This window comes from Eimeria necatrix, genomic scaffold (genome assembly GCF_000499385.1).
Source record: "Eimeria necatrix Houghton genomic scaffold, Enh_scaff133, whole genome shotgun sequence".
In the NCBI taxonomy this organism is placed as follows: Eukaryota; Apicomplexa; class Conoidasida; order Eucoccidiorida; family Eimeriidae; genus Eimeria; species Eimeria necatrix.
In genome coordinates, this window is record NW_013652080.1 from 57886 (window position 1) to 80285 (window position 22400).

Here is a 22400-nt window from a genome sequence, read left to right on the forward strand (position 1 = left end):
GAAACAAGCCCTTGAAGCAAAAGCCTCAGCCCTCAACAAAATAAAGGCGAGAACGCTTGGCAGCTGCGCGGCCAGGCACATGCCAAAAGCCGCAGCCGCAGCAACAGCACGAGCTCAAGTATGCTCAAGAGACGCGAGTACAAATACATTTCATCAAATGCAGTCAGGACAGAAACATCTGAAGGCGTAGACGCTACTGACAGCCAAGCCTCTACCTAACTTCATTTGCAATGAAATAAATGTACAAAAGCAGAACGAAGAATCAGCAAACCCTAAACGAAAATATGTATCAAAACATGAAAAGAGCAAACACAAGGACAAATGAGCCATTCACCACCCGTCAGCGCCAGAACGACAGTAAAAAAACATCTCAAACCCCCGCAAACACGAAAAAAGCAACAAGTGCAAAACGTGCATGAGATGCATGTCCAAGAGCCCTCAAAATCAGCTGAAACGTCGTACAGGATCGGTATCAACTGCAAGTTTTAGCCCCAGACCCTACAAACACCGTCGAGGAAACATCGAACTGACACAACCACGGGTGTTCAGCTTGCACTGGCAGGCCGTTTTGCCTTTTACCTGAGACGAGCGCAAGCGAGATAAGTAGCAGGAATGGACTAGCTGACTAAGTGCATATGCAAATAAAGGGAACAAATATACTTCTTTTTATCACATACAATTTGACTGTACGTTTTTCATCGATGCCTTTGTGTACGCCGATGCAAATAACTAATATCTGCCTTTGTTTCCGATTCCTCCATTTGCCGCACGCAGACTAAAAGTGACAGCAGTAACACTAGACCTCATTCATTGTTATCTGGTTATTTTTGTTCCATGACCCCTACTAATTTGTCCTATAGTGCACATGTTTCGCATCCCTTGCCTGGAAAAAAAGCACAACAATACGAGAGATGCATCAACAGCTAGGTTCGCAGTACGTGCTGCACTTCAAACTAATCGTGATTAAGTACTTGACGTTCTGCGAATTCCCCCAAGTTTATGTGTGCCCACAGCGGCCATCTCTGCTCTATGCACTTACACTCCAAACCCGTACACCCAAGCCCAAAGCAACACCCAAAAAAAAATAAACGACTGCATGCACGCAGTGTCGCCGTTGCGCTGCCATGACTAACCAGACACAGGCTACAATTGCACTGCCACTGTTACAAGAATATATTAGGGTTTAGCGTTTTAGTGAAATACCATTATTTCTTAGTATACCGATCGTACAGGTTCACGGATTATTACTCTGCATCTGAATATACGTGAGAAATAAACACACCTATGTCAACACCAGTTTATTCATCTTCAGCTTCCGAGCCGCAAAGCCTGTGGCAGATCCTGTCCAAGCAATGTTGCTGCAGCAGCCGCATGAAGTGAATCACTTGTCGCAATAATGAAACGGCAATTAGAACAATATTTACCAGTGCTGAGGCACAGTTACTCTCGGAAACAAAAAAGACGGAATCCTGGCCAGTCAAGTGTGCTGACCATACCGGAATGTTGGCCACAGCAAGCCTTTGCTTGACTAGTCTAAATACTGTTCTTATACTTGCCGTTCTACATCCTGCTGAATAAGGCACTAATTTGTCCTGCGAATTATCTAGTTGTCGTCACTTACTAGTGCTTCATAATCTGAGCGGAGAATTTCTCAACAGTAGAAGGCAGCAGCTTCGCCGACATGGTCCTCGTGATGGCTGCCGGTATCCAACCGCCTGGGTCTGATTCGTTGAATAGGGTGACTTCACTCCACACTGAGGCAAAAGAACAAGTAATATAGCAGTGCTCAGCGTTATTTGGTTAAGTGAGAAGACAAAAAATGTCTCCGACTTCTCTGCTTAGAATGGTAATGCTGTTCGTAGTCGCTGTACTCCTTAGTAAGTCAAAAGAAAATTCATTTGTTTACATGTAGGAAACGCAAGCAGAAACTCGAATACGGAATCAACTAACAACGCAGCATTAAACACTTGTCAATATATACTTTCCAAGCAGCAAACATAAAGCCAAGCAGAAGCAAGGACTCATGTCGGACAGGGGGCTTACAGCCAAAGGGCGTGCAGACAGGCTTAGCGAGATATGCGTTCACGCGAATGTCCATTCGCACTCGACCCGGCCTGTCCACAAAAGCACAAATACCGCAAATTTGGGAGTTTAAGGTATGTGGCAGCATCCAACAGGGCCAGCCTACAGTCAGAGGCATGCATGTACACATCCGTGTGGGATGAAAAGATATGAGAGCCCTTGAAAACCTCACATAGTGACTGTGGCTCATCAGTCTTGGCATAACTTTGATCGTGAAACCAACAGAAACGCAGTCCACTCAGTGGGATTACGAAACGATGGGATGGAAACATGGTGGGATTACGAAACGATGGGATGGAAACATGGTAACAATACTGAGACAAGCAAAGGTGCTTAAAAGCGTGGGGACGTACGCCTCCGGCACATCAGGATGGTCTATAGAGCAGCTCATGGACGCATAAGCTGTTGCCTCTGCCTCTGCCTCTGTTCCTTGTCCGTTGCTGCTGGTGGTGCTGAGAGCTCCGTCAGCTTCTGGCAGCCCCTCTGTTGATCCTGCTACTTTCGGGTTGGTTCTGAATCTGCATTTGACTCGAAGTGTACAGACGTCGCGAGGGTACACCGTAGCGACACGCCGGAAGGCCACATAACATATGTCATGGCCTGCGTCCAGCTGCTCCACCACATGCTGCTCCGTCACGTTTTTGTCCCACAGAGACCGCAGATCGGAGTTGCTCGCGAAACTTGCGTACAAACGAGGTGAAACGGGCAGGAGAAATGTTGCTAAGTGCACACACACAAGCAAGCCAGAGAAGCAGCATTCTGAAGCTGATGCACAACCTGCAGCAGCTGCTGCCTCTCCCCCCCTGAGGCCTCTGCGCTGAGTCGGCTTTGGGCAGTTCACAAAGCCAAAATTCTCGTGCTAAGTCCACAGCAAAGGCACCGAATGCAGCAGCAGCAGCAGCAGCAACAGCAGCGCCCAGAGTGTCCACGCACCTCTGCACGCCAAGTTTCCCACCCCAGATTCTCCCTTCCAAACTTGAATTCCGTCGTGGGAATGAACACAAGGCATGTTAAGCCCCTCGGAACCCAACATGGAGCGCACAGAGGCGTTGATAAGGACAGAAGAGAGCGACTGCACCTCCTGGCGTCGGTCCCAAGTGCTGCTGCTGCTGCTGTCTGTTGTTGCTGCTGCTGCTTGTCGCTGAAGTTTGTTGAAGCGCATGCGCTGCTGCTCAAGTTTCTCAAAAAGGCGGCTCATGTCGTCCGCCGCCATCTCCTCGAGCGACACCAGCGGCCACATGCTCACCTGAGGCCCGATTGGAAGGGAAGCAGCAGCAGAAAGCGACGGCGAAGCAGCAGCAGAGGCTGCAGCAGAGGCGGAAACCGAGGGAGCTGCGGCTGCAGCTGCCGCATCTGCTGCAGCAAATCCTGAGGACGGGGCCTCGCCCTGCGCCTCCAAGTGGCTTCCGCCGAAGGGCTTCGGCCCCGCTGCTGCTGCTGGAGCAGCAGGAAGCACACAAGCAGCAGAGTCCGCGAGATCGCTGTTGGGTGAAGCTGTGGCTGTTGCTGCTTCCTGAGTGGCCGTCCTGGCCCCGTCTTCTGCTGCCTCCAGCCCCTCCAGCCCCCGCCTGGGGACCGCTTGGGGGCAGAGCATTTGCATGCAAGCGCATGCATCTGTGGGGCTGGCGTACTGGCTGGGTTTGTCTGCGTCTTCGGAGCCGGCTTTGTCCTCGACCTCGCCCGTGGCCCGCACCTCTTCCGCGGGGTGTACGTACACCCCAGCGCCCGCCTCCTCCAGCGCCCCGTGGCCCTGCCAGTGCTTGCCGCCACTATTCAAGTTCTGCGCAGAACTGGGCTCTTGGTGGTGCCTCCTGCGCCGCCGGAGCCGCAGCCGGTGGCGGCGGCTCGCCCGCGGAACTGCAACACTGACTTGGGCCTGCGCAGACTGCCGCCAGTCCACCACGCACCTGTCTTCTTTGATGTACATACACCGCAGGCGGCGCGCGAGGAAGCGGATCCAGCGGGGCTGCCGCTGCGGCACCACCAGGGGCTGGTCGTCGTCAGCAGCAGCAGCAGCAGCAGCAGCAGCAGCAGCGGGAAACGCAGCAGCATCTTCCCCGGTGGGGGGGCCCTGGCGAGGCCTCTGGCCGCCGGGGTTCTTCCGGCCCCTCATGTAGGCGAGCGAAAGAAAACGGCTTTCGGCTGCTGCTCCTAGCTCGCGTGCAGCTGCTGCTGCTGCTGCTGCTGCTGCTGTTGCTGGCAGCAGACTGCCAGCGAGGGGGAAGCCCGGGCTGCTGCGCGGTTTGCTGTCGAGAGAATAGACCCGCCACCTCGACCTACATGTTCTGCTTGCAGCAAGCCAAAGAAGTCGCGGCAAAAAAGGCAATTAGCTGCACCCAGGCCACTCATAGGAGCCGCAGGGGGTTCAGCAGCAGCGGCTGCTGCAGCCGCAAGTTGCGCGCTGCTGCTGCTTGGCGGCGAGCTATTTGCTGCAGCGCGTGCCTCTTAGTGGCAGCAGATTAGAGGAAGGAGGCCGGCAAAGCGGCAAGAGTCAGTGCGTGCTTCACAGGAGAAGAGCCAACTACGGAGCCCAGCAGCGAAGTGGGGCCAAGGCCTCCCGTGCTGCGCTGCTGTGCTGCTGCGCTGCTGCGCTGCTGCGCTGCTGTGCAGCAGCAACTAGCGCGTCACTGCGTATGTGTGCAGACTCACTGCAGGCGGGGTGAAGCCCCTGCGGGTCTGCGGCGCGCTGCCCGGCCGCGGGGAAGCAAAGATAACTCGAAGCCAGTCGAAGTGGCTGGCCGGCAGATGCAGCAGGCACTAGAAGTGGGGAAGCTGCGCTGCTTGGCACTGCCTTGCTGCTGCTCGCTGGGAGAGCGAAGGCGGGGGAAGAAGCGGGCCGTCTCCTGGCGCAGTGCGGGTCCTCTACGGGAAGGCAGGCGAGCCAGGCACTACTATCTGGAACCTCTGTAGTGAGCGCAAGACAGATTTGAAGGAGATGCAGGCGGCAGGCAGGGGGCGGAAAGCAAGCGAAGTGAATCGCGGCTGTCAGGGCGAACAGGCACGGCCTGGAGACCAAGGGGAGGTACCCAGAGCCCGTGAAACACGGGGACGGTGGTGCAGTGAAGTGGAAAAATAAACTGAGGCAGCTCACTTACAAGAAGAAGGAAAGATGTTAAACTACATTTCAAAGATAAGAGCAAGCTTTAAATTACGCGTGCCGGTCGGCAGCACACCTGCCGCTGCCCTGGGGCTGTGTGGCGCATGTATGCGTCCGTACGTGAAGCGATTCTCGCCTATCAAATCAAGAAAAAAGTGTATACAAAAAGATAATAATTAATGATGGCCCTAAGCAACGAAGTATTTGAGTCAGGCCCTGCGTTAAGCTAACGAGCACAGGAGCGAGGCACACAGGAAGGGATGAACACAAGCGCATGCGCGGGTCGACATCGCCGCTTGGAACTGGTCAATAATGAGAAAAAAGTTCCGTTTGTGAATCTCATAATTAATAATTCAAATTATAAAGACTAAAATGAACGAAGTTTGCTGGGATTTGCCCCGGTGCTGAAGTGTACGGGCACCACTGTCTGCAGGGCGTCAATCTGCTGCCACCTGCTCTTGATGCAGCCCCACCTGGAATGCATTCAAGGATCTGCTTGAATCATCTTTTAAGAATCTGCTCTTCTTCTTTCTGTTTGCTTCTAAGGCTTCCTCTCTGTTTCCTTTTTAGCGTCAGGAACGCACTCTGTGGGGTGGAGCCTCTGCTCCTACCTAGTCCAAGCGAGGCAGCAGGCACGGCAGAGGAGGCCTTCGCCCCGTTTCTTTCTTTAGAGTCTCTAATACTCTCTTTTTGATTCCGAAGCATCATCTCCGATTTACGTGCAATACAAGGAGCTGCATCATTGACAGCGTCTCTCTGTGTCACGATCCTGGCGTTGCACCGCCGTCAGGTTTATTCTGTCCACTGTCTTCGAGCCTGCCTTCCTGCCAAACCGAAGCAAAGACCTCGACAGTTGCGTGCCTCTTAGCGACGAGAAACACTTGAAGTGGAGCTTCACCGCAGCCTCACTGAGGGAATCTGGGAGATCTTTGTTGCGAGGGTTCAGCGTTGACTGCACTGCAGGGTCTGCACTGGCTCGGTGCTTTGATGACTGGTGAAGTATGCCGAGGCTGCATGCACGCCACTCATAGGCGCTGTTGCACAGGGGAGCGGCGGGGCCACTTCCGGCAGAGTCGCCATTGACGGCAGCAGCAGCAGCAGCAGAAGATGGGCAACGCACAGAAGGCGCAGCATGCACTTGGGGTCTTTTGCTTGCTGCTGTCAGCTGCCCAGTTCGCTCTCACGGAGGCACAGGGGGCAGCCACTGCGGCCCACGCGCAGTCTCGCGAGAACCAGTGGACCACTGCTGCTGCAGGGTGGCCCGATGGCTCCAGGCCGGGGTTCGACTCCCCTGCTGCTGCTGCTGCTGCTGGCCACCAGGGAAGCGACGCAGCCACTTCTGCTCAAAGCGGCAGCTACAAGAATTCTTTCGGGGGCAGTCTGCCCCTGCCTGGGCATTCAGCGCCGCACCTGGCAGCAAACAGAAGGCCCCCAAGGGGAGAATCAAACGGGGCCGATGCTGTGTGCTCCACAGGCAAGCGAACTGCAGCAGCAGCAGCAGCAGCAGCAGCAGTTGTGCGTAGTTCTTTTGAACTTGAATTTGCGCCTTGTGCCTCCCACATAGGCGATTCAAAAGCCGCTCTTTCTCTCCAGCAGCAGCTGCATGCACGAAGCCCTCGCTGCGAGCTGTTGCTGGGTTTTATTTTAGAGTAAAGGAGCAGCAAAAGAGAGAATTGGCGGAGTCTGTGGGTGCTGCGTGGGGCTTGCTGCTGCAGGGCTGCGGCTGGCGTTTGACTGCGCGCTGCGGCGCGTAGTGGCCTTCGGCGTGCGGGACCATTTGGTGGACAAGTACAAATTGCCCATGGTGCCTCTGGACGTTTGCCAGAGCGAAGTGCTGCTGGACGTGGAGCAGTGCATTCCCGTGGACTTCATGGACAAGTTTCCCTCCGACACTCTGATAGAGGTGAGGCAGCAGCAGCAGCAGCAGCAGTAGTAGCAGCAGCAGCAGTGGCCGCAGCGCGAGCAGCAGTAGTAGCAGCAGAAGCAGCAGCAGCAGCAGCAGCAGCAGCGGGGGGAGTAGCAGCAGTAGCAGCAGCAGCAGTAGCAGCAGCAGCAGCAGCAACAGCAGCAGCGGGGGCCTTGCTGCTGCGGGCACAGCGGGAAAGCCCAGAGGCGGGGCTGGGGGAGTGGCGGGCTGCGCAGGTCGTGAGGCAGAAACAGCTGCTGGTGGGCACCATGGACTTCAGCGTGTTTCCGCAGCTGGCCGCAGACCAGGGCTACACCGCGGGCTTCTACCCCGAACTGGTGCAGGCGGTGGCGCAGGAGCTGACTGTGATAGTGCTGCAGAACCCGGGGCTGCGGCGGGAGCTGGTGGGGGAGCGCGAGCTGGACATCAGCATTCTGAACCAGTCCTTCAGCAAGCGCGTGCAGGACATAAAGGCTGCAGTGGCGCAAGAGCTGCTGATTGGCACTGCATGCAGCGAAGAGGCGAACAGCCCCGCGGGCCACGGGCTGCAGCAGGTGGCCGCGGCCGGCAGGGGGCCCATAGGCCACGGCGAGGCTCTGGGGGGGGAGGGAAACTTGCCGTGGCAAGACACGCTGGTCTGCGGGGATGTCAGTGGCTCTGCTTCGACGTGTCAGTTGCACGGCTGCCTCTCCCCGTGGGGAGAAGTCCCCAAGGAGTTCCAGATCGCAGTCACCCACGTCAAGTTCAGCACCCCCATGAACTTGGTGGCGGCGGTCCACCGCGGCGAAGTCCACATGACGGATGTAGGCACCATCGCCTCCGCCTACCTTCCAGAGAAATACAACTTCCTGCCGCTCAGAGAAGTGCTGGAGCCCTCCTGCACCGTCGGCGCCTGGAAGAGCTTCTTCTTGCTGCGGGACCCAGCCAGTCGCCGCCGCCGCGGCCGGCGCCAGGCTTCCGCCGACCCTGAACAGCAAAACTTCGCCAGGAGTGCAGCGGGAACTTCTGACAAGGGAGGAGTAAACGTTTTGGGCTCGACGCTCGGCTGGTCGGGAGGGGTCAGCGGCGGCAGAGGGAGCGTGGGGAGAAACACCAGCCCTGGAAAGAGCCACCCTGGGGGCGGCGGAAGCAAGGATATTTCGAAGGATAGGCGACACCAACGGCCGGCCGGCGTGTCAGAGTCCACAAACCTAATGAACCGAATGGAAAGCTGGGAGGAACGCATGCGACGGACGCGCAGCCTTTTCTTCAAGCTGTATGGAGTGCAGACAGAAGCGGCCGCTACGGGCAACAGCCAGCACGCCTCAGCCTCCGTCAGTCCAGCTGGCGCTAACTCGATTGGCCCCAGCCGCAGCGCAGACACTGAAACTGCGTTTGAAGAGAAAACTCTTGTCAAACTTCAAGCTGTTGACCACTTTCTGTATTCGTACTTGTTCCCTCAAGAGTTCAGGATATCCAGTGTGAGAAAGTGAGTTGATATATGTTTGTCGCTTCCTACGAAGTCAACTATATTCGGAATATTTATCATTACTAAACTCGCTGCCACAAAGTTCCTCACTGTGGCCAGCAGGATTCATCACGAAATAGCCCTCCAGCTCGTTCAGTTCATTCACCACAATTGTTTGCACAATCCTTCTATTCCGTATCTTCTTGCCTGCGCATTTTGTCTTCGCTATGCAGACTAACTGACTTGTCATCCGTCTTGAGTGATGGGGAGCCAGTGGGAGCATTTGGGTATGGCCTAGCAGGGCGAGGAGGCCGGCGTCGGATATCGTTGAGCTCGATGTGGCGTTGTCACCCACAGCAGCGGCGACTTCCAGGCGTGCTGGCCTCACGATTTCGGAGGGAGCCTCTGGGCTCTCTGGTGACTACCAACTCACGGCAAAGACGATCATGCGACTACCACCCAGTTGCGAGACATGGGCTGCGCCAGGACGACGGAGTTGTGGAGTTTCCAGGACCCCTTGTGCCTTTAGCTGCCTTCTTTGCTAAAAGCAGAGACCCTACTTGCCGAGGATTGCATAAGCGAACTGCGGATACTACGGCGGAGAAGCATGCGGTGCTCAATTCCGCGGCCTTCTCCCCGTCGCCTGTGCAATGTTTCCAGGCCTTTACAATCAGTTGTTTGATCTGTATTTTATTTGCTATACTTTGACGTGTTTCGTACGTGCTGTATTGCCTTCGAGAAGACGCACAGCCCTCAGGACGCCGCTGTGTTCGTGAGGTGCCTGTTGCTCGGACGTTGACGAAGGAGATGAAACCAAGAAAATGAGAATGAGGCATCCGGAAGACCGGATAAGTCGCAGTTCTTTGACTCAATTCATCTGCGCAAGCGTTAGTGAGCGCGTGACAGATGATGATGGTGCAAATCATGGTGGCACGGCAAGCAGGCCTTTTCCTGCCTTCCGCCCATTCCGCCTGCGTCGGACCTTTGAAACTATTGGCAAGGCCCACAGGCCGCACAGTTACGCTTGTCTTCAAATAGCAAAGTGAACCTGTAGTGGAGCTGTTGCTCACCCGTTCTATCCAGCTCAGCATGCAGCGACGTCCACAGAATGCGAAGTTCCTCAGTAGCCATGAACTGCCGGTTGTAATATTGTCTCTAGGTTCTAGCAGTGCCAGAATAAACTATGCCAAATAACTAAAACAAGTTTGGTCGAGCTAATCTTTCCGGCAGCCCACGGCGGAACGATGAGGCGGTACCTTGGCCCTCCTACCGTCCAGTGGCGGAAAAGGGCTATAAAAATCACGCCGAATATGTTGATGCATAAAAGCTACATTGTATAAATGATTGTGGCGGCTCTTAAGGAGGGATGCCCTGAAGTCGCCAGGCTGCCGACAGCCTGCTGCCCTCCATACTATTCAGTATGCACCGAATTACGGGCCGAGTACAAGGATACGAACTTTTGTTCAATTTCATGAAGCTCAGGTGCGCACAATACCTGAGAAGAACCCACACGCGGCATGAGTAATCAACTGATACACAGTGGAAGACGCCCGGCCTGTGAACCCACTCTTCCCCTCGCTACAGAGCCACACTGACAGCTCACCAGACTGTGCAGTGGGCCGCCAAGATCGGCATTCAATAGCTCTTGAAGAGATCCTGCAATCGCAACACGTGCACGTTACGCACTTTCAGCAAACCTTGGCCGGAGTTCCGCATGAAACACGAATGCATGAACACAGAAGGGGCTGTTGTTCCGTTTATTCTCTACTGATGACGGTATCCTGGAGATCTGAATGCCAAGAAGATGAATTCCGACCGGAAACTATTGCTTGATCATCCGCTCCGACACGCGCCAAGCCAAAAGCGAGGATGCTGGCAACACCTTCTGCAAAGAGAGACGTCAGAAGTACCACAGGTGTCTTTCGCATGACAGTCTGAAAGCCACGACTCCAAAATAGCTTTAGAAGCCCTTTATGCTACTCAGAAGAAAGAAAACATGAAGAACAACAAAACGAGCAGCAAATTACAGGCGGCTTACCATCGCCTCGCATTTCTGCCGCCTCGAAAAGCTGCTTGATAGCTGTGTTGACAGTCATGAATCTGATGATGAGACATAATGGAAATACATAACAAGCACAGATGTGAAATTCCTAATAGCAGATGATGGAATTCCCAAAAGTCATAAACTTGCTACGGTGCGGCCTCTACGAGGTTGATGGCACCGCTGCTACGATGAAACAGTGGAGAACTCACCTGGGAGGCTCAAATATGTTGTTCCCTTTCATTAAGTTTTCAACCGTTTGCTCCTTAACTTTGATATCTGCAGAGAAAACAACGGTGGAACTTGGGCGGCCAGTTGCTAAACAAAAGGGATGAAACCGTGCAAAGTACTGACTTGCGACAGTAGTTCAACTCTTACCCAAAAGGCACAATGTATGCATGTTGTTCTCTCTATTCTTTTGAATTTTTTCATAGAAGCTAACAGGCTTCCACCCGCCGTCAAAGAAGGGAATAGAGACGGTTTCGCCGAACCGATACAACTGTGACACACATTCAACTGATGAAAATCATATGAAACTCGGAGCGACACGAACATATAGTTCAGACGCCATCTAATCCTTTATTCACTGCAAATTACCTGAAGGCCGCAGGCTGCAACAGCGCTCATGATGGACGCATTATGTATAACCTTGACCGTCACCCCATTATCTCTTGCACGCAGATACAGGTCCGAGTGTGTGGTTGCACTGAAAACATCAGATTCAGCTTGTGTCCGTCAGTTGCAAATCTATATTACGTGTTTCTAACAAAAATTAGCAGGGAGCTCAGAGTGTTGTACGTTTCAACAAACTAACCAGAAAGGATCCCCAACGACGAGGCAGGCAACACGCTTTGTCTTTGCTGCCTCTAGCATCGCCTCTGCGCTCCCTTCCACAAAATCTCTGTCAGCTAATATGATTGGTTTCTCAAAAAAGCGCTCCTGCGCAAGGAAAGCATGGTAGCCAGATATCTCACAACGCAGACGGTGTAGGATGACGCCCCCACTACGGAGACGAGTTAGTTGGGGACGAGTTGAGCTGCGGATGAACGAAGAGTTGAATCTGACCCTGAATGCATACTGTGCTGAGCTTACGAGCCTGTTGGTGTCCACGTTGAGGGTGGCAGTGTAATTCTCGAGGTAGAGAATATCCGCGGCGCGAATCGCCTCAAGGCCTCGAATGGATACGTCGCGCTCATCGTTCAGGCCGAGACCCACAAGAGTAAGCACCATACTCATATAATGTTATACCGGGTCTGATTCTCGAGAGATTACCGAACGAAAGGCGAGTAGAAGGACTAACCGCCGCTTCATGCAGTGATCGATTCTGAATTTATCAGAGAAGGAGTCATCTAAGTGGGACAGAAGCACATATTTCCATGTACTTCTTTATTTCAAAAAGGCGAATCCCCTGATATCGAGGAGCTAATCAACAACGCGCGTCTGCAGCGTTCCAGTATCGAATTTTCCAGTTCGGCGATGGGGATAACCGGAAAGCGAGGCAAAAAGGAGAACAAAGCTTCACACTCTATACCTAAGTTGTGTTTTGTGTGAGAAAATTGTATATTTGTTCGTTGCAATGGTGTTATATGCAAAGTATGCGTGTTTCCCGCTGACTTTACGGGAGTAGCAGGCCTTGCATGTCCATCATTGCATACGGAAAGCCCCTTTCATTTCTTATTACGGGCTTTTTCTAGGCCTCTGTCTATACTCATTAATTCAATGGCAAGCTGTAAGATATGAATCATATACCGTTAAGAATCTTCCTATACGCTGCGTGTCTGATGCGCCTGCGAGTCTGATGTTCCGCCTTGCGCGTCAAGAGTCCAGAGGTGGAAGCAGCGTTTTTCCAAAGCTGTACAGGCGCCTCGGGGAATTTAAAAGCACAGGGATACAAGTATTGCGCGAGCGCAGTAGTTTCTTGGGCTTCACTTCTCCAGATCAGAGTATCTGTTTCGACCACTCATGTTCATGTTGACTTCCGCGCTTGGTCACGAAGAAGAGCTAACAGGACACCAGTGAAGATGTCTACGTTCGCGGTAAGAGAAACACGCCTATTGTGCAAATTTGGAACAGCATTAGGCTAGCAGGATGCGGATCTCTCAGCGCACAAGTTGTCCCAATTTGCGTATCACGAATGCACTTGCTTTGACCTTGGTCCACTTATTTTCACGGCCTACAATGGTGCATGCGTCTGGTCTTTTCGGAAAATCAGCAGATGATTTGTCCTCAAACTGTGCATTTTGTTTCAGAGACGTAGGATCGTGCAGGATATCTCGCGCATCACTCGCGACCCGCCTCATGGAGTAAAGGCATCTCCGTTTTCCGACAACATGATGTACTGCCATGCAATCATAAATGGGTGCGGGTCTAGTGGATATGATTTGCGTTAGTATCACTTATTTGGCCAGTTTTGAGGTATTTAGACTGCACTTAATACCGGCTCCGTAGTTAAGCATTGCATCTGTGTGCCAGGCACATCAAGCATTCAGCCTTCGGAAGTGCTTCGTCGCTGATAAATGCAGACCCGAAGACACTATGCCCAATTCGTTCTGTTGCTGATAAATGCAGACCGGAAGACACTATGTGGGAGGCAGGCACCTTCCACTTGCTAATAAAGTTCACGGAGGACTACCCAACATCGCCTCCTCATGTCCGATTTCTGACACGAATGTACCACCCAAACATCTACTCGGATGGGAAGATTTGTTTGGATATTCTGCAAAATCAGTGGAGCGCCATGTACGACGTTGCTGCAGTTTTGACTTCTATTCAAAGTCTTCTTAGTGACCCCAACCCAGACTCTCCGGCAAACCCTCAGGCAGCAAAAATGCTCGTTAACAACAGGGTGGAGTACGACCGACTGGTTTTGGTACGTAGTCGAAATATACATTGTGCCTGCATAGCCTCATAATCTGTTTTGCCGTTTTTCTCCTAGGTATCAGTCGTTTCTGGCCGTGGAAGCGGTGGCGGGTAGGAAGGAACTGTATTGCATGTGCTGAATTTTCAGGAGTGTGTTGAGGATAGCTGGGCGATCCCTGTGCTTCCAGAGGGTACATTTGACGAAGAATGAGAGGAACTATTCGGGTTGTGCAGTGCCGCACCCCAGTAGTTGTAAAAAGCCAGCCAGGCGCCCTTAGTCCAAACAGATGGGCGAGTTGAGGCTGGGTGAAGCCGCAGCGGAAGCTGATCCAAAAGCTGACACACACATTCCACTGTTCCAACGGCTAGGTGGGGCGTTGCGTCGTGATGTGCTCCCCACTAGCTCATAAGGAATCCAGAGGGCGGGTTCGCAGTCTGACAAGACATATTATCTTTGCGCTGAATTCGCGCAACTGCCCCTTGCCCGCGGGCGAGTGCTGCACCTTGCCAAGTTCGAAGCGACCTGTTTTTTTTTCCCATTTTGACCGGGCTGTAGACGTCTAATTCTGCTGCTGATCAGTCAAGCCATGAAAGGGGAGTCACTGTAGCAAAAAATTTACGGCAAGCGAGGCCGGACAGGCGCGGTTCATGCAAGGTAAAAACATTTGCATTAGGAAGAAAGCAGATTTACTAGTTTGGCGTGTTTGCCGCACTGCAAAGTGGGTTCAGTAGAAGAATCTGATGAAAACCCGAGTTCGAGGTCTTTGGGGACAGCTTCTCCACAGGATTTATTTTCCGGATGGATTCACATTGTTTTAGTCGTCCTCGTGATGCGGGTTGGGCTGGTTTCCCTGTGAACACAACTTGAAGTATTCTTCAAGACGAGGTATCTGAGAGGCTCCAAGCATCACATAGTGAACATCAAGTTGCGTGGCCGGAACCTCACCCGCACGTACGGAACACCAGCTACATAGCCGGATTTGAATGCCTTGAAGCGTCACTGGGGGTTCTGCTTACAAGTTTTTCGAATTCGCAAAGCTCCTCCCCATCCATCCACATCAGTCGCCTTCCGTACCTGCGGCCCACATACCACAGAGAAACTGCATTTCATGCAAGTCCCCTCTATGAAATGTTCTTGCTCTAAGCGGTTACGGGTATGCACCTGCCCGTGACAACGTTCCAATCACCTATCAACGAAGCATAGAACAGGTTCAAGTTCTCCGTCTTGATCTCTTTTCGCGTTGAAAACGAAGCACTTTTTCCCGGACGGGAGCTGCGAACACATAAACGTTTGTCAAACTCCCATAATAAAAGCTACACTACGAACCTACGCAAACGCAACGTATCGGCAATTTACATCATGTCGACAATTAGTCACGCAGGGGAACACAACAGACAAGGCTACACACTAGTGGATCTGCAAATAGCTTCTCTGGCAATAATCGCTACGGGGAAAGCTGAAGGTGGGCACAGCCGACCTCAATGCTAGGGGACCTCGATTCGGGGTCAAACCAGTACACTCGACGGAAGACTCGCCCACAGGCATCACTTCCACCACTTTGCTCTTTGGCGGTCTTCAAAGACTTGGCTGTGGTGGGAACAGATGAAAAAAACATTGCTGGCGGAGATTTTCTGGCGCGTGTGACGACGGAACCCTCATTTCTGCCGAATAGACAGAAGAGTCGGTGCGCTACACACAAGTGGGCGGTCATGTTTCTCCAAGATATATTGCAAGCATTTCGACTTGAACCTACTTTGCGACAGAGGAAAGTGCTACACTACTACGAGGCTCTGCGAAGCATGCTACGCAGCGTATCCTTGGAGGCTATTTAAGGATATGCAGAAATTTTTCAAATTCGCAGCCAGACGCAGATTGATGAAGACCATTTGATTCGCACTAAATGATGCAAATATTTTCACTTTGAAGCGGAAATGGCAAGATTCCTTGGTCACGGAAAGGCAATGGTAGAAAAAAATAGTTGTGATCCGAAGATCTGACAGCGGGTGTTCAGGTGTACATGCAGCACACCATCTGATCCTGTCCAAACGGGTGCAGCGTTCATCATTTTATCATATTTAGTCGATTCTGTCCATATTTTTTTGGACCTTTTGCTTCCTTCCGATCGTACTTTTATACAGGAAGGCTCGAAAATGTCGGACATCGAATCTCAGAGAGTCCTCGGGGCTGGGATCCCGCGGACTGGCAGGCTGATTGATGTTGGTAAGCAAAAACCGCCTTACGAAAAAAAGTTCTTAGCTTATGAATTTTCTTTCAGCCTTTCCTAACATTTCACTGGACAAGCAAGTCTTCACTTCTGACACGTTGCGACACGGGGATTCTCATACATCACTGCGTACACAGGTCGATCGTTGTGATAACGTTGGCCCAGATCGCGGTCTACATTATGTCATGTGCGATGTCGTCGGCTTTTGAGGTAGGGAAACTTTGGCATTAATTAACAGAGACCGGCGCTAACTTCTCGCCTATAGCCTACGGAGCGCGTCTTGTACCAATTGGGTGCTACCTACGGACCTGGGATACGGTACACACATGCTACTACGTCAAATTCAGAACCAGTGCAGCAATGCGTCGACTCAGGCACCTCCAAGCATGGAGGCTTATCATGCCTGTTTTCCTTCACGTCGGCATTGTCCATTTGCTGTTCAATGTTCTCTTCATTTTGGTAAGTGTTTTCGAACATGCCCACACGCACATGAGCATGTGAATATCACATCACCTCGCAGCACATGGGACTTGACAAGGAAATAAAGTATGGGAGGACGAATTTCCTCATACTATACTTCTCCTCTGGTAAGAGTGATACACTGACATGTTGAAGTGACGTCCGAAACATCCGGCCTCCAGCTCTTATCGGGAACATGTTCACTGTCTTGATGCGCCCGTGCTCCTTGGTATGCACTTTACAGACAAGCCATACAATGAACTTCCTGAAACATGCTCCTCCAGGCTGTTGGTGCGAGTACAGCAGGGTTCGGTACGGCAGTTATTTCACCTTCTTGCCTTATAAAACCTCCACTATAACGCACTTCAGGTCTCGTGGGTTCCATCCTTGCCGAGATCTTGATTGTCTGGCACAAGCTTGACGATCGCACAAGGAACATGTACACACTCGACATGACTGTATTTGGTGCTTTGATGATTCTCCTCTCCTACGGACAAACTGGTATGACATTTTCCGTCTGTTGTTATCAAAAAATGATGCAAAATGTGAACTTTAGTCGACATCTGGGGCCATTTGGGAGGTTTCGTCTGCGGGTTCGCAGTAACGTGTGAATTCAACAAGAACATAAGGGACCTTCCTCAGTAAGCCGATCCACCGATTATCCCACTTGGAATCAAGCAATATCCATACTTTGCAGTTGGTTTGACCTGGCCAAGAATGGGACAAGGACTATTTGCATTGGTGTTGTCGCTCTTACACTTGCACGTGTATTCCTTGGCCTTCCTTTGCCCATGGTAAGACTCAAATTGGCACAGAGTGTTCTGGACTTCGTTTGGATCTACATTATTTGCAGGGATGCGCATAAAAACGGCCGCTTGTTGTGGACCCCTTGCGAGGCCACGGCAACTATAAAACCTTCGAACCTACTTTGCGCCAAAAACGAGATTAGCATGGAAAATGCCATTTCACTTGTTCGTAAAGGTTCTCTAATGTTGAATTATTATCTAGAGCAATGTCTGCTAGTGAAACTTTCTCCTTAAGAGGAAGTTGGCTCTTGATCATCGAATTTAGTAGCTCCGCAGACGATGCCCGATCTCTTGAAACAAGACGACGTAGTTGCAAGTCTTGCGATACGTAGACCACCGCGACTGGTCCGCACACCAGATTTAATCCTGTTTCGAATAGTAGAGGAATATCCACGAGGACGCGTCGCCTCCACAGACAGATGCGATACTTAAATATTCGCCATAAGATCGTTGCAATGATCCACGGATGTGTCAGCCGGTTTAGTAAGCGTCGTTTGGTTGGATCGTTAAACACAACATGACGCAAGAAATTTCTATCTACTTCTCCTGAACGCTTGTCAATTATGGAACTGCCGAAAGCATTCACAACGCGGTAAAACGCTGGGGATCCGCGCTTCAAGATATCCCTCGAGATCTCGTCCGCATCAATCACCTTCCATCCGTGAGACTTCAAGTAAGCTGCGACAGTACTTTTTCCAGTCCCTAAACCACCCGTTAAACCCGGAACAAGGAAACGATAGCCAAGAACAGTGAAAAAACTACCCAAGAAGAATTGTACTGCAGAATTCGAGTACAGAAAAGCTTGAAAGGTCGCCAGCAAGCATATGTATGCAATTTTGTATTCTTTGCGCGAATTTTTCATGGAGAAAAACTTCGCAAGCACAAATCCTATAATGCCGTTGACAATAAGGAGAGCAAGACCAATGGCCGACCAAACTGCCTGAGGGGCCACCATTGTTTGTACAAGAACGTCTGGTCCTTATCCTCGAGCAGTCAGTCAGAGCTCTTCCACCGTGATGGGTAACTCATGAGATAATGCGATGTACGTGGAGAATAACAAGGGAAGTAATCCAGAATGCCAAAGTTTATAGACTTAGCCACAATTTGCGCATCTGCAATAGCAGCTGCGGAACGGCTTTGGTTGACAAGCCACAACACCCTTTACGCGAATGTGCCTCGCTGGGGAGAAAAACAACTTTACCGTACATCCAAATTTGTAAAATTTGTTCCTGTTCTCAAAAAGAAAGGTCAGATTCAGTTGGACGAATCCGACAGCTGTTTGCCGAAAGAGGAGCAACTGCTGTCTGCTAGGACACAGGTGCCCCCACCTAGTACGTAGGTAAAAACTCGAGATGGATTTATTTTGTTATAAGCTCAGTATATAGCTGCGCCATTAGCGGCGATGAAGCGTGGGGCTGCTTGAGGCGTCTTTGCTACGCTCTGCCTGGCTTCTGTTGGCACATGCGCTGAAGGAGCTTTCACGCAAACCAACTCACATTCGTACGTGTCTGAATAGTTAATTCGCCTATTTAAACAATGATACAATCATTATGGGGCGCTCCTACGTCTTGATCCCGGATGGGATTGACTCGTCAGATGACGCGGCCGCTCAAGTCCAGCGTTTGCTTCAACTGTCAACACCCAAAGAGACAGACCCTGGGGGCCTCGTACGTCTCTGAACCAGTAGACTTCCATATCAAAGCCTATTCTTCTCTTGCAGCTCACGGTACTATGAGTTGATAGAAGTCCCAGGTTCAGGCTCAGTCTCCACCAGCCGACTCGTGCAACTCTGGCAGCCCGGGTGTGCGAGTGAAGAATAATGCGGGTGGCACAAAGACGTTTTCTACGTTTTCTGTGTGTCCTCGCGTGCGTAGACGTTTTGCCTTCAGGTTTCACTGCTACTTCTCCTACTGCTTATTCTGCTGATACTAGTAGCGTGGAAGACGTATGGAGGCCTGCTGCGTGACTTCTACGAAACGTACGGCGCTCCCGTAAAGTTCCACTCGTCTTCAGAGACCGGTTGAAGCTGCGGAGGGCATCTTTCACTTCTCGGGTCTCGGCATGGAAGCTGTTCTGCCCGCATGGCCACCATGGAACTCACTGTGAAGTAACTCCAGGGCCAGTGGATTTCGAGGGAAGGACAAGTCAGCGCTTGCCGCCCCGTTGTTGCTGGAAGCGCTGCGGGGGGCTCTGTGGAGGAGCTGTTGCGTGCATGGTTTTTGTGCGTATCCTGGCAGCGTGTTTGTGAAGGGAGTGGAGGATGCTGGGGAGTTGCGGCGCGGCGGCGGCTTCGACGTCGGCGAAGGGGGAAGACTGGAGGAGCAGTTGCGAATTTGAGGCGTCGGAGCGGCTGGAGCTGATGGAGAGCGGGCTGCCTCTGTGCATATTCCTGGAGTCTTCGGAGGTGGTGGCGATACGGCCGCCGGCGCCGCTGTACGTGTTCGTGCCGCGGGTGTCGTACTTGCCGACGCTGATTGACAAGTGCCACGAGCACTTCAAGCCGTACATTCAGCCGTCGTTCGGGCAGCCGACTTCGCCGTTTTTCGACTTCGGGGGCATTCCCATCGACTGGCGGCTGCCGATCGGCGTGGCCTTCGACATTCTGCGCGCGCTGAAGGGCGGCCGCGGGCAGCGGCTGGCGGCCGCGGGCGAGGCGGCGCTGGGGGAGCTGGCGGCGAGCGGGTGCGACGTGGAGCTGCCGTGGAGTCTGACAGTGCACTTCCACGGGTCCGCGGCGAGCCGCGAGCAGCGCGTGTTTGGCTGCGAGGAGTTCCTGGGGTGGGCCGGCTTCGAGAGCTTCTTCATGAACTCGCTCAAGCAAGCCACCTACATCATCAACGGCTCCGCAGTGCCTTTCCAGCGGCTGCCGAAGGCTGCGGAGATTCAGCTGCTCGCGGCGCTGCGCGCCGGCGCCGTGCCCGACTTCCTCGAGGGCTGCAGCCAGCTGCTGCCGCCCATGACGCCCCGCCACTTCCGCCGCATTCCCGTGCGTCTCTACGTCTGCGGGCCTCCCTGCTTCGAGCTTTCCCTCAGCTTTCCCTGCTTCAAGACCCCGCGGGTCAGCGGCCCCGCCGCCACGCTCGAGGACAGCGGCCCGCTCCCGCCCGCCGTCGAGGCTTCCGCCGGCCGCGCCGGCGTCCCCGCTGCAGCTGCTGCGCCGCCCGCTGCTGCTGCTGCTGCTGCTGCTGCTGCTGCTGCTGGGGGCGCGGGCGCGGGCGGGCGGCTCGCTGGCCGCGAGGGCGGCGCGGGAAGCGGCGGCCAGGCGCTCGCCACGCTGGGCGACTTGGTGCACCACGTGCTGCCGCACTTGTTTCCGAAGCTGAGCGGGCGCAGCAGCCAGCCTGGGCGGGAAGCCGCAGCAGCAGCAGCTGCTGCTGCTGCTGCAGCAGCAACAGCAGCAGCTGCTGCTGAAGACAGCCGCGGCAAAGAACAAATTAAAGTGATTGAAGAACCCGGCACGGACATCGGCCGGCGGGCGTGCGCCGTCGTCGTCCACGGCGTGCAGCCGCTGCTGCAGACGCCGCTCTTTTGGCTCGCAGCGACTGCGCCGCAGCTGGACATGTTTCTGCACGTGGTCGTTCTCGTGGACGAAGCACTCGTGGGAAATGCGTAACTGCAGCTAAGGCGAGGCAGCAGCAGCAGCAGCAGCAGCAGCTGCTGCTGCTGCTACAGCTGCTGCTGCTGCAGCTGCTGCAGCTGCTGCTGCTGCTGCTGCTACTTGCTTTCCTTGCTTGCCTTCACTTCGCCTCGCCCAAACTAAAGGCTGGCAAAGCCACCAGCCCCTCGTCGTCCGTGGGAAAGCCCAGAGCTGCGCTTTTCCGCAGTCCAATTTGAACGGCTCGGCTGGAGGGGTCCAGTGGTCTTTTTTCTTTGGTCCGCTGCAGACAAAGTTCAGAAGCAAAAACAAGAAAAGAAAACGAATTTAATTCCCCGGGAGGGGCCCCGTGGGGGCCCCAAAGGCGAACACCGTTCCACGTTCAAGTTCAGCTTGCTGCTGCTGCAGCACTGCAGCGCGAAATTCAGCAGCAGCAGAAGCCCACGCAGACAAGTGCTGCTGCCAGCAGCAGCAGTGCACGCCCGCAGCAGCAACGGGGCCCCGCAGCACCTGCAGCAAGAACGGGGCCCCACACTTGAGGGGGGCCCCACACTTGGAACAGAGGGGGCCCCCACTTGCATGCAACATGGAGAGCAGTTCGCGGAGGCCAGGGCCCCTTCGCAAGCTGCTGTGGGGGGCCCTGTGGGGACTTGGAGAAGAAAAAGGAAAAGAGAGGGGAAGTTTGGAAAAAAGAAAAGGGAAAAAAAAAAAGGGAAAAAGAAAGAAGAAGAGAAGGAAGGGAAGAGAAGTTCACCTTGACGGGCTCGGGAGCCGCGGGGGCGCAGGAGAAGCTGGGCAGGGGGATTCTGCCGGACTCCTGCTGCTGCTGCTGCTGCTGCTGCTGCTGCTGGAGGCGGTCTGGGGACTTGAAGACAGCAGCAGGCAGCGCGGAAGAATATAAAGGCCGGGGGGGGGCTGGCCAGGCGCTGCGGAGGGCCTGGGAGTCGACAGTGGCGCCGCAGCGGAGGCAAACGGCGTCGCCGGCGAGCTGCTGCTGCTGCTGCTGCTGCAGCAGCAGCGGGAAGCCGTACGCGGCAGCGGGGCCCCCGTCGCCGCTCGGAAGGAGGTCTACGTCGCAGCTGCAGGCCCGACTAAAAGCAGCAAATAGAGTGTCTAGACACGGCAGCAGCCAGTCTTGGCAGATGCTGCTGCTGCTGCTGCTGCGGCCCACAGCCACGCAGCGCCGCCGCGGCGGCTTGCCCGTGGCGGGCATAATGTACTGCGACGCAGCACACAGCGCGCATGCATGCAGGAGCCCCCAAGTCCATTTCAGCGGCTAAGTTCGCGCCAATTGCGCAAATCTCTCCGAATATTTAAATTCATTTCCACTTTTGATTCATTTTCGCCGAGATCGCGCGAAAAACGGACCCAGACTCCCCAAGTTCTGCTCCCAAGAAGCCCGCAGCAGCAAATCCAAATAGCGCAGGAGCAGCAGCAAGACAAACGAATAGCATGCATGCAGCAGCAAATGTGCAAATTAATTTAAATGCAACATTGTGTCTTGTGTAAATATTCATGTCTGTAGTGTGAACATGAAAGTGAACAGGTGCGTGTTCAGAAGTGGACTGCAGTGCGGGAACGCGGTGTACATACACCGCACGCAGCAGCAGCGCTACTCAGGTGACTTTCTTTAATTCATTTCTTTCTTTTTGTGGCCGCCTTTGGCCGCCGCAGCAGCGGCAAAGGGCCCAAAGAGTGCAGCAGCAGTTTGCTGCTGCACTGCAAATCCGTTTGAACTCGTGGCACGAATCCGAAGAGCCAACCGCATTCTTAAGCAGTCACTGCAGCACCAGCAGCAGCAGCAGCAGCAGCAGCAGCAGCAGCGGCAGCAGCGCATTCACCCTAGTCACAGACGGCTGCGGCGGCAGCCGCGGCTTCCCCTG

At 53.5% G+C, this 22400-nt stretch overlaps 9 protein-coding genes across 9 annotated transcripts; 4 read left to right on the forward strand and 5 right to left on the reverse strand.

Moving 5' to 3' along the window:
• Window positions 1–1298: 1298 nt before the first annotated feature.
• Window positions 1299–4195, reverse strand: ENH_00011130 (hypothetical protein, conserved; the record flags this gene model as incomplete). The annotated part of the gene is made up of 5 exons (XM_013578852.1): window positions 1299–1443; window positions 1622–1754; window positions 2044–2114; window positions 2436–2802; window positions 3016–4195. The coding sequence occupies 5 exons, from the start codon at window positions 4193–4195 to the stop codon at window positions 1299–1301; spliced, it is 1896 nt and encodes a 631-aa protein (XP_013434306.1).
• Window positions 4196–6286: 2091 nt separating this feature from the next.
• On the forward strand, window positions 6287–9061 carry ENH_00011140 (hypothetical protein, conserved; the record flags this gene model as incomplete). Its single annotated transcript, XM_013578853.1, has 5 exons — window positions 6287–6728; window positions 6895–7082; window positions 7277–8553; window positions 8766–8819; window positions 9019–9061. The coding sequence occupies 5 exons, from the start codon at window positions 6287–6289 to the stop codon at window positions 9059–9061; spliced, it is 2004 nt and encodes a 667-aa protein (XP_013434307.1).
• Window positions 9062–9943: 882 nt separating this feature from the next.
• ENH_00011150 (diphthine synthase, putative) lies at window positions 9944–11803 on the reverse strand (the record flags this gene model as incomplete). Its single annotated transcript, XM_013578854.1, has 9 exons — window positions 9944–10027; window positions 10136–10188; window positions 10349–10417; window positions 10571–10632; window positions 10786–10852; window positions 10952–11072; window positions 11171–11279; window positions 11388–11512; window positions 11666–11803. 9 exons carry the CDS (start codon window positions 11801–11803, stop codon window positions 9944–9946), a joined length of 828 nt encoding a protein of 275 aa, XP_013434308.1.
• Window positions 11804–12594: 791 nt separating this feature from the next.
• Window positions 12595–13643, forward strand: ENH_00011160 (ubiquitin-conjugating enzyme e2, putative; the record flags this gene model as incomplete). The annotated part of the gene is made up of 4 exons (XM_013578855.1): window positions 12595–12609; window positions 12823–12932; window positions 13142–13442; window positions 13581–13643. The coding sequence occupies 4 exons, from the start codon at window positions 12595–12597 to the stop codon at window positions 13641–13643; spliced, it is 489 nt and encodes a 162-aa protein (XP_013434309.1).
• Window positions 13644–14247: 604 nt separating this feature from the next.
• On the reverse strand, window positions 14248–14978 carry ENH_00011170 (hypothetical protein, conserved; the record flags this gene model as incomplete). The annotated part of the gene is made up of 4 exons (XM_013578856.1): window positions 14248–14322; window positions 14450–14507; window positions 14595–14705; window positions 14911–14978. 4 exons carry the CDS (start codon window positions 14976–14978, stop codon window positions 14248–14250), a joined length of 312 nt encoding a protein of 103 aa, XP_013434310.1.
• Window positions 14979–15583: 605 nt separating this feature from the next.
• ENH_00011180 (rhomboid family domain-containing protein, putative) lies at window positions 15584–16761 on the forward strand (the record flags this gene model as incomplete). The annotated part of the gene is made up of 8 exons (XM_013578857.1): window positions 15584–15653; window positions 15709–15754; window positions 15795–15867; window positions 15923–15975; window positions 16032–16116; window positions 16178–16244; window positions 16486–16617; window positions 16673–16761. 8 exons carry the CDS (start codon window positions 15584–15586, stop codon window positions 16759–16761), a joined length of 615 nt encoding a protein of 204 aa, XP_013434311.1.
• A 300-nt stretch (window positions 16762–17061) lies between these two features.
• ENH_00011190 (hypothetical protein, conserved) lies at window positions 17062–17877 on the reverse strand (the record flags this gene model as incomplete). The annotated part of the gene is made up of 1 exon (XM_013578858.1): window positions 17062–17877. The coding sequence occupies one exon, from the start codon at window positions 17875–17877 to the stop codon at window positions 17062–17064; it is 816 nt and encodes a 271-aa protein (XP_013434312.1).
• Window positions 17878–19182: 1305 nt separating this feature from the next.
• On the forward strand, window positions 19183–20535 carry ENH_00011200 (autophagy protein, putative; the record flags this gene model as incomplete). Its single annotated transcript, XM_013578859.1, has 1 exon — window positions 19183–20535. The coding sequence occupies one exon, from the start codon at window positions 19183–19185 to the stop codon at window positions 20533–20535; it is 1353 nt and encodes a 450-aa protein (XP_013434313.1).
• Window positions 20536–20659: 124 nt separating this feature from the next.
• Window positions 20660–21730, reverse strand: ENH_00011210 (hypothetical protein, conserved; the record flags this gene model as incomplete). The annotated part of the gene is made up of 2 exons (XM_013578860.1): window positions 20660–20800; window positions 21272–21730. 2 exons carry the CDS (start codon window positions 21728–21730, stop codon window positions 20660–20662), a joined length of 600 nt encoding a protein of 199 aa, XP_013434314.1.
• Between the last annotated feature and the right edge of the window lie 670 nt (window positions 21731–22400).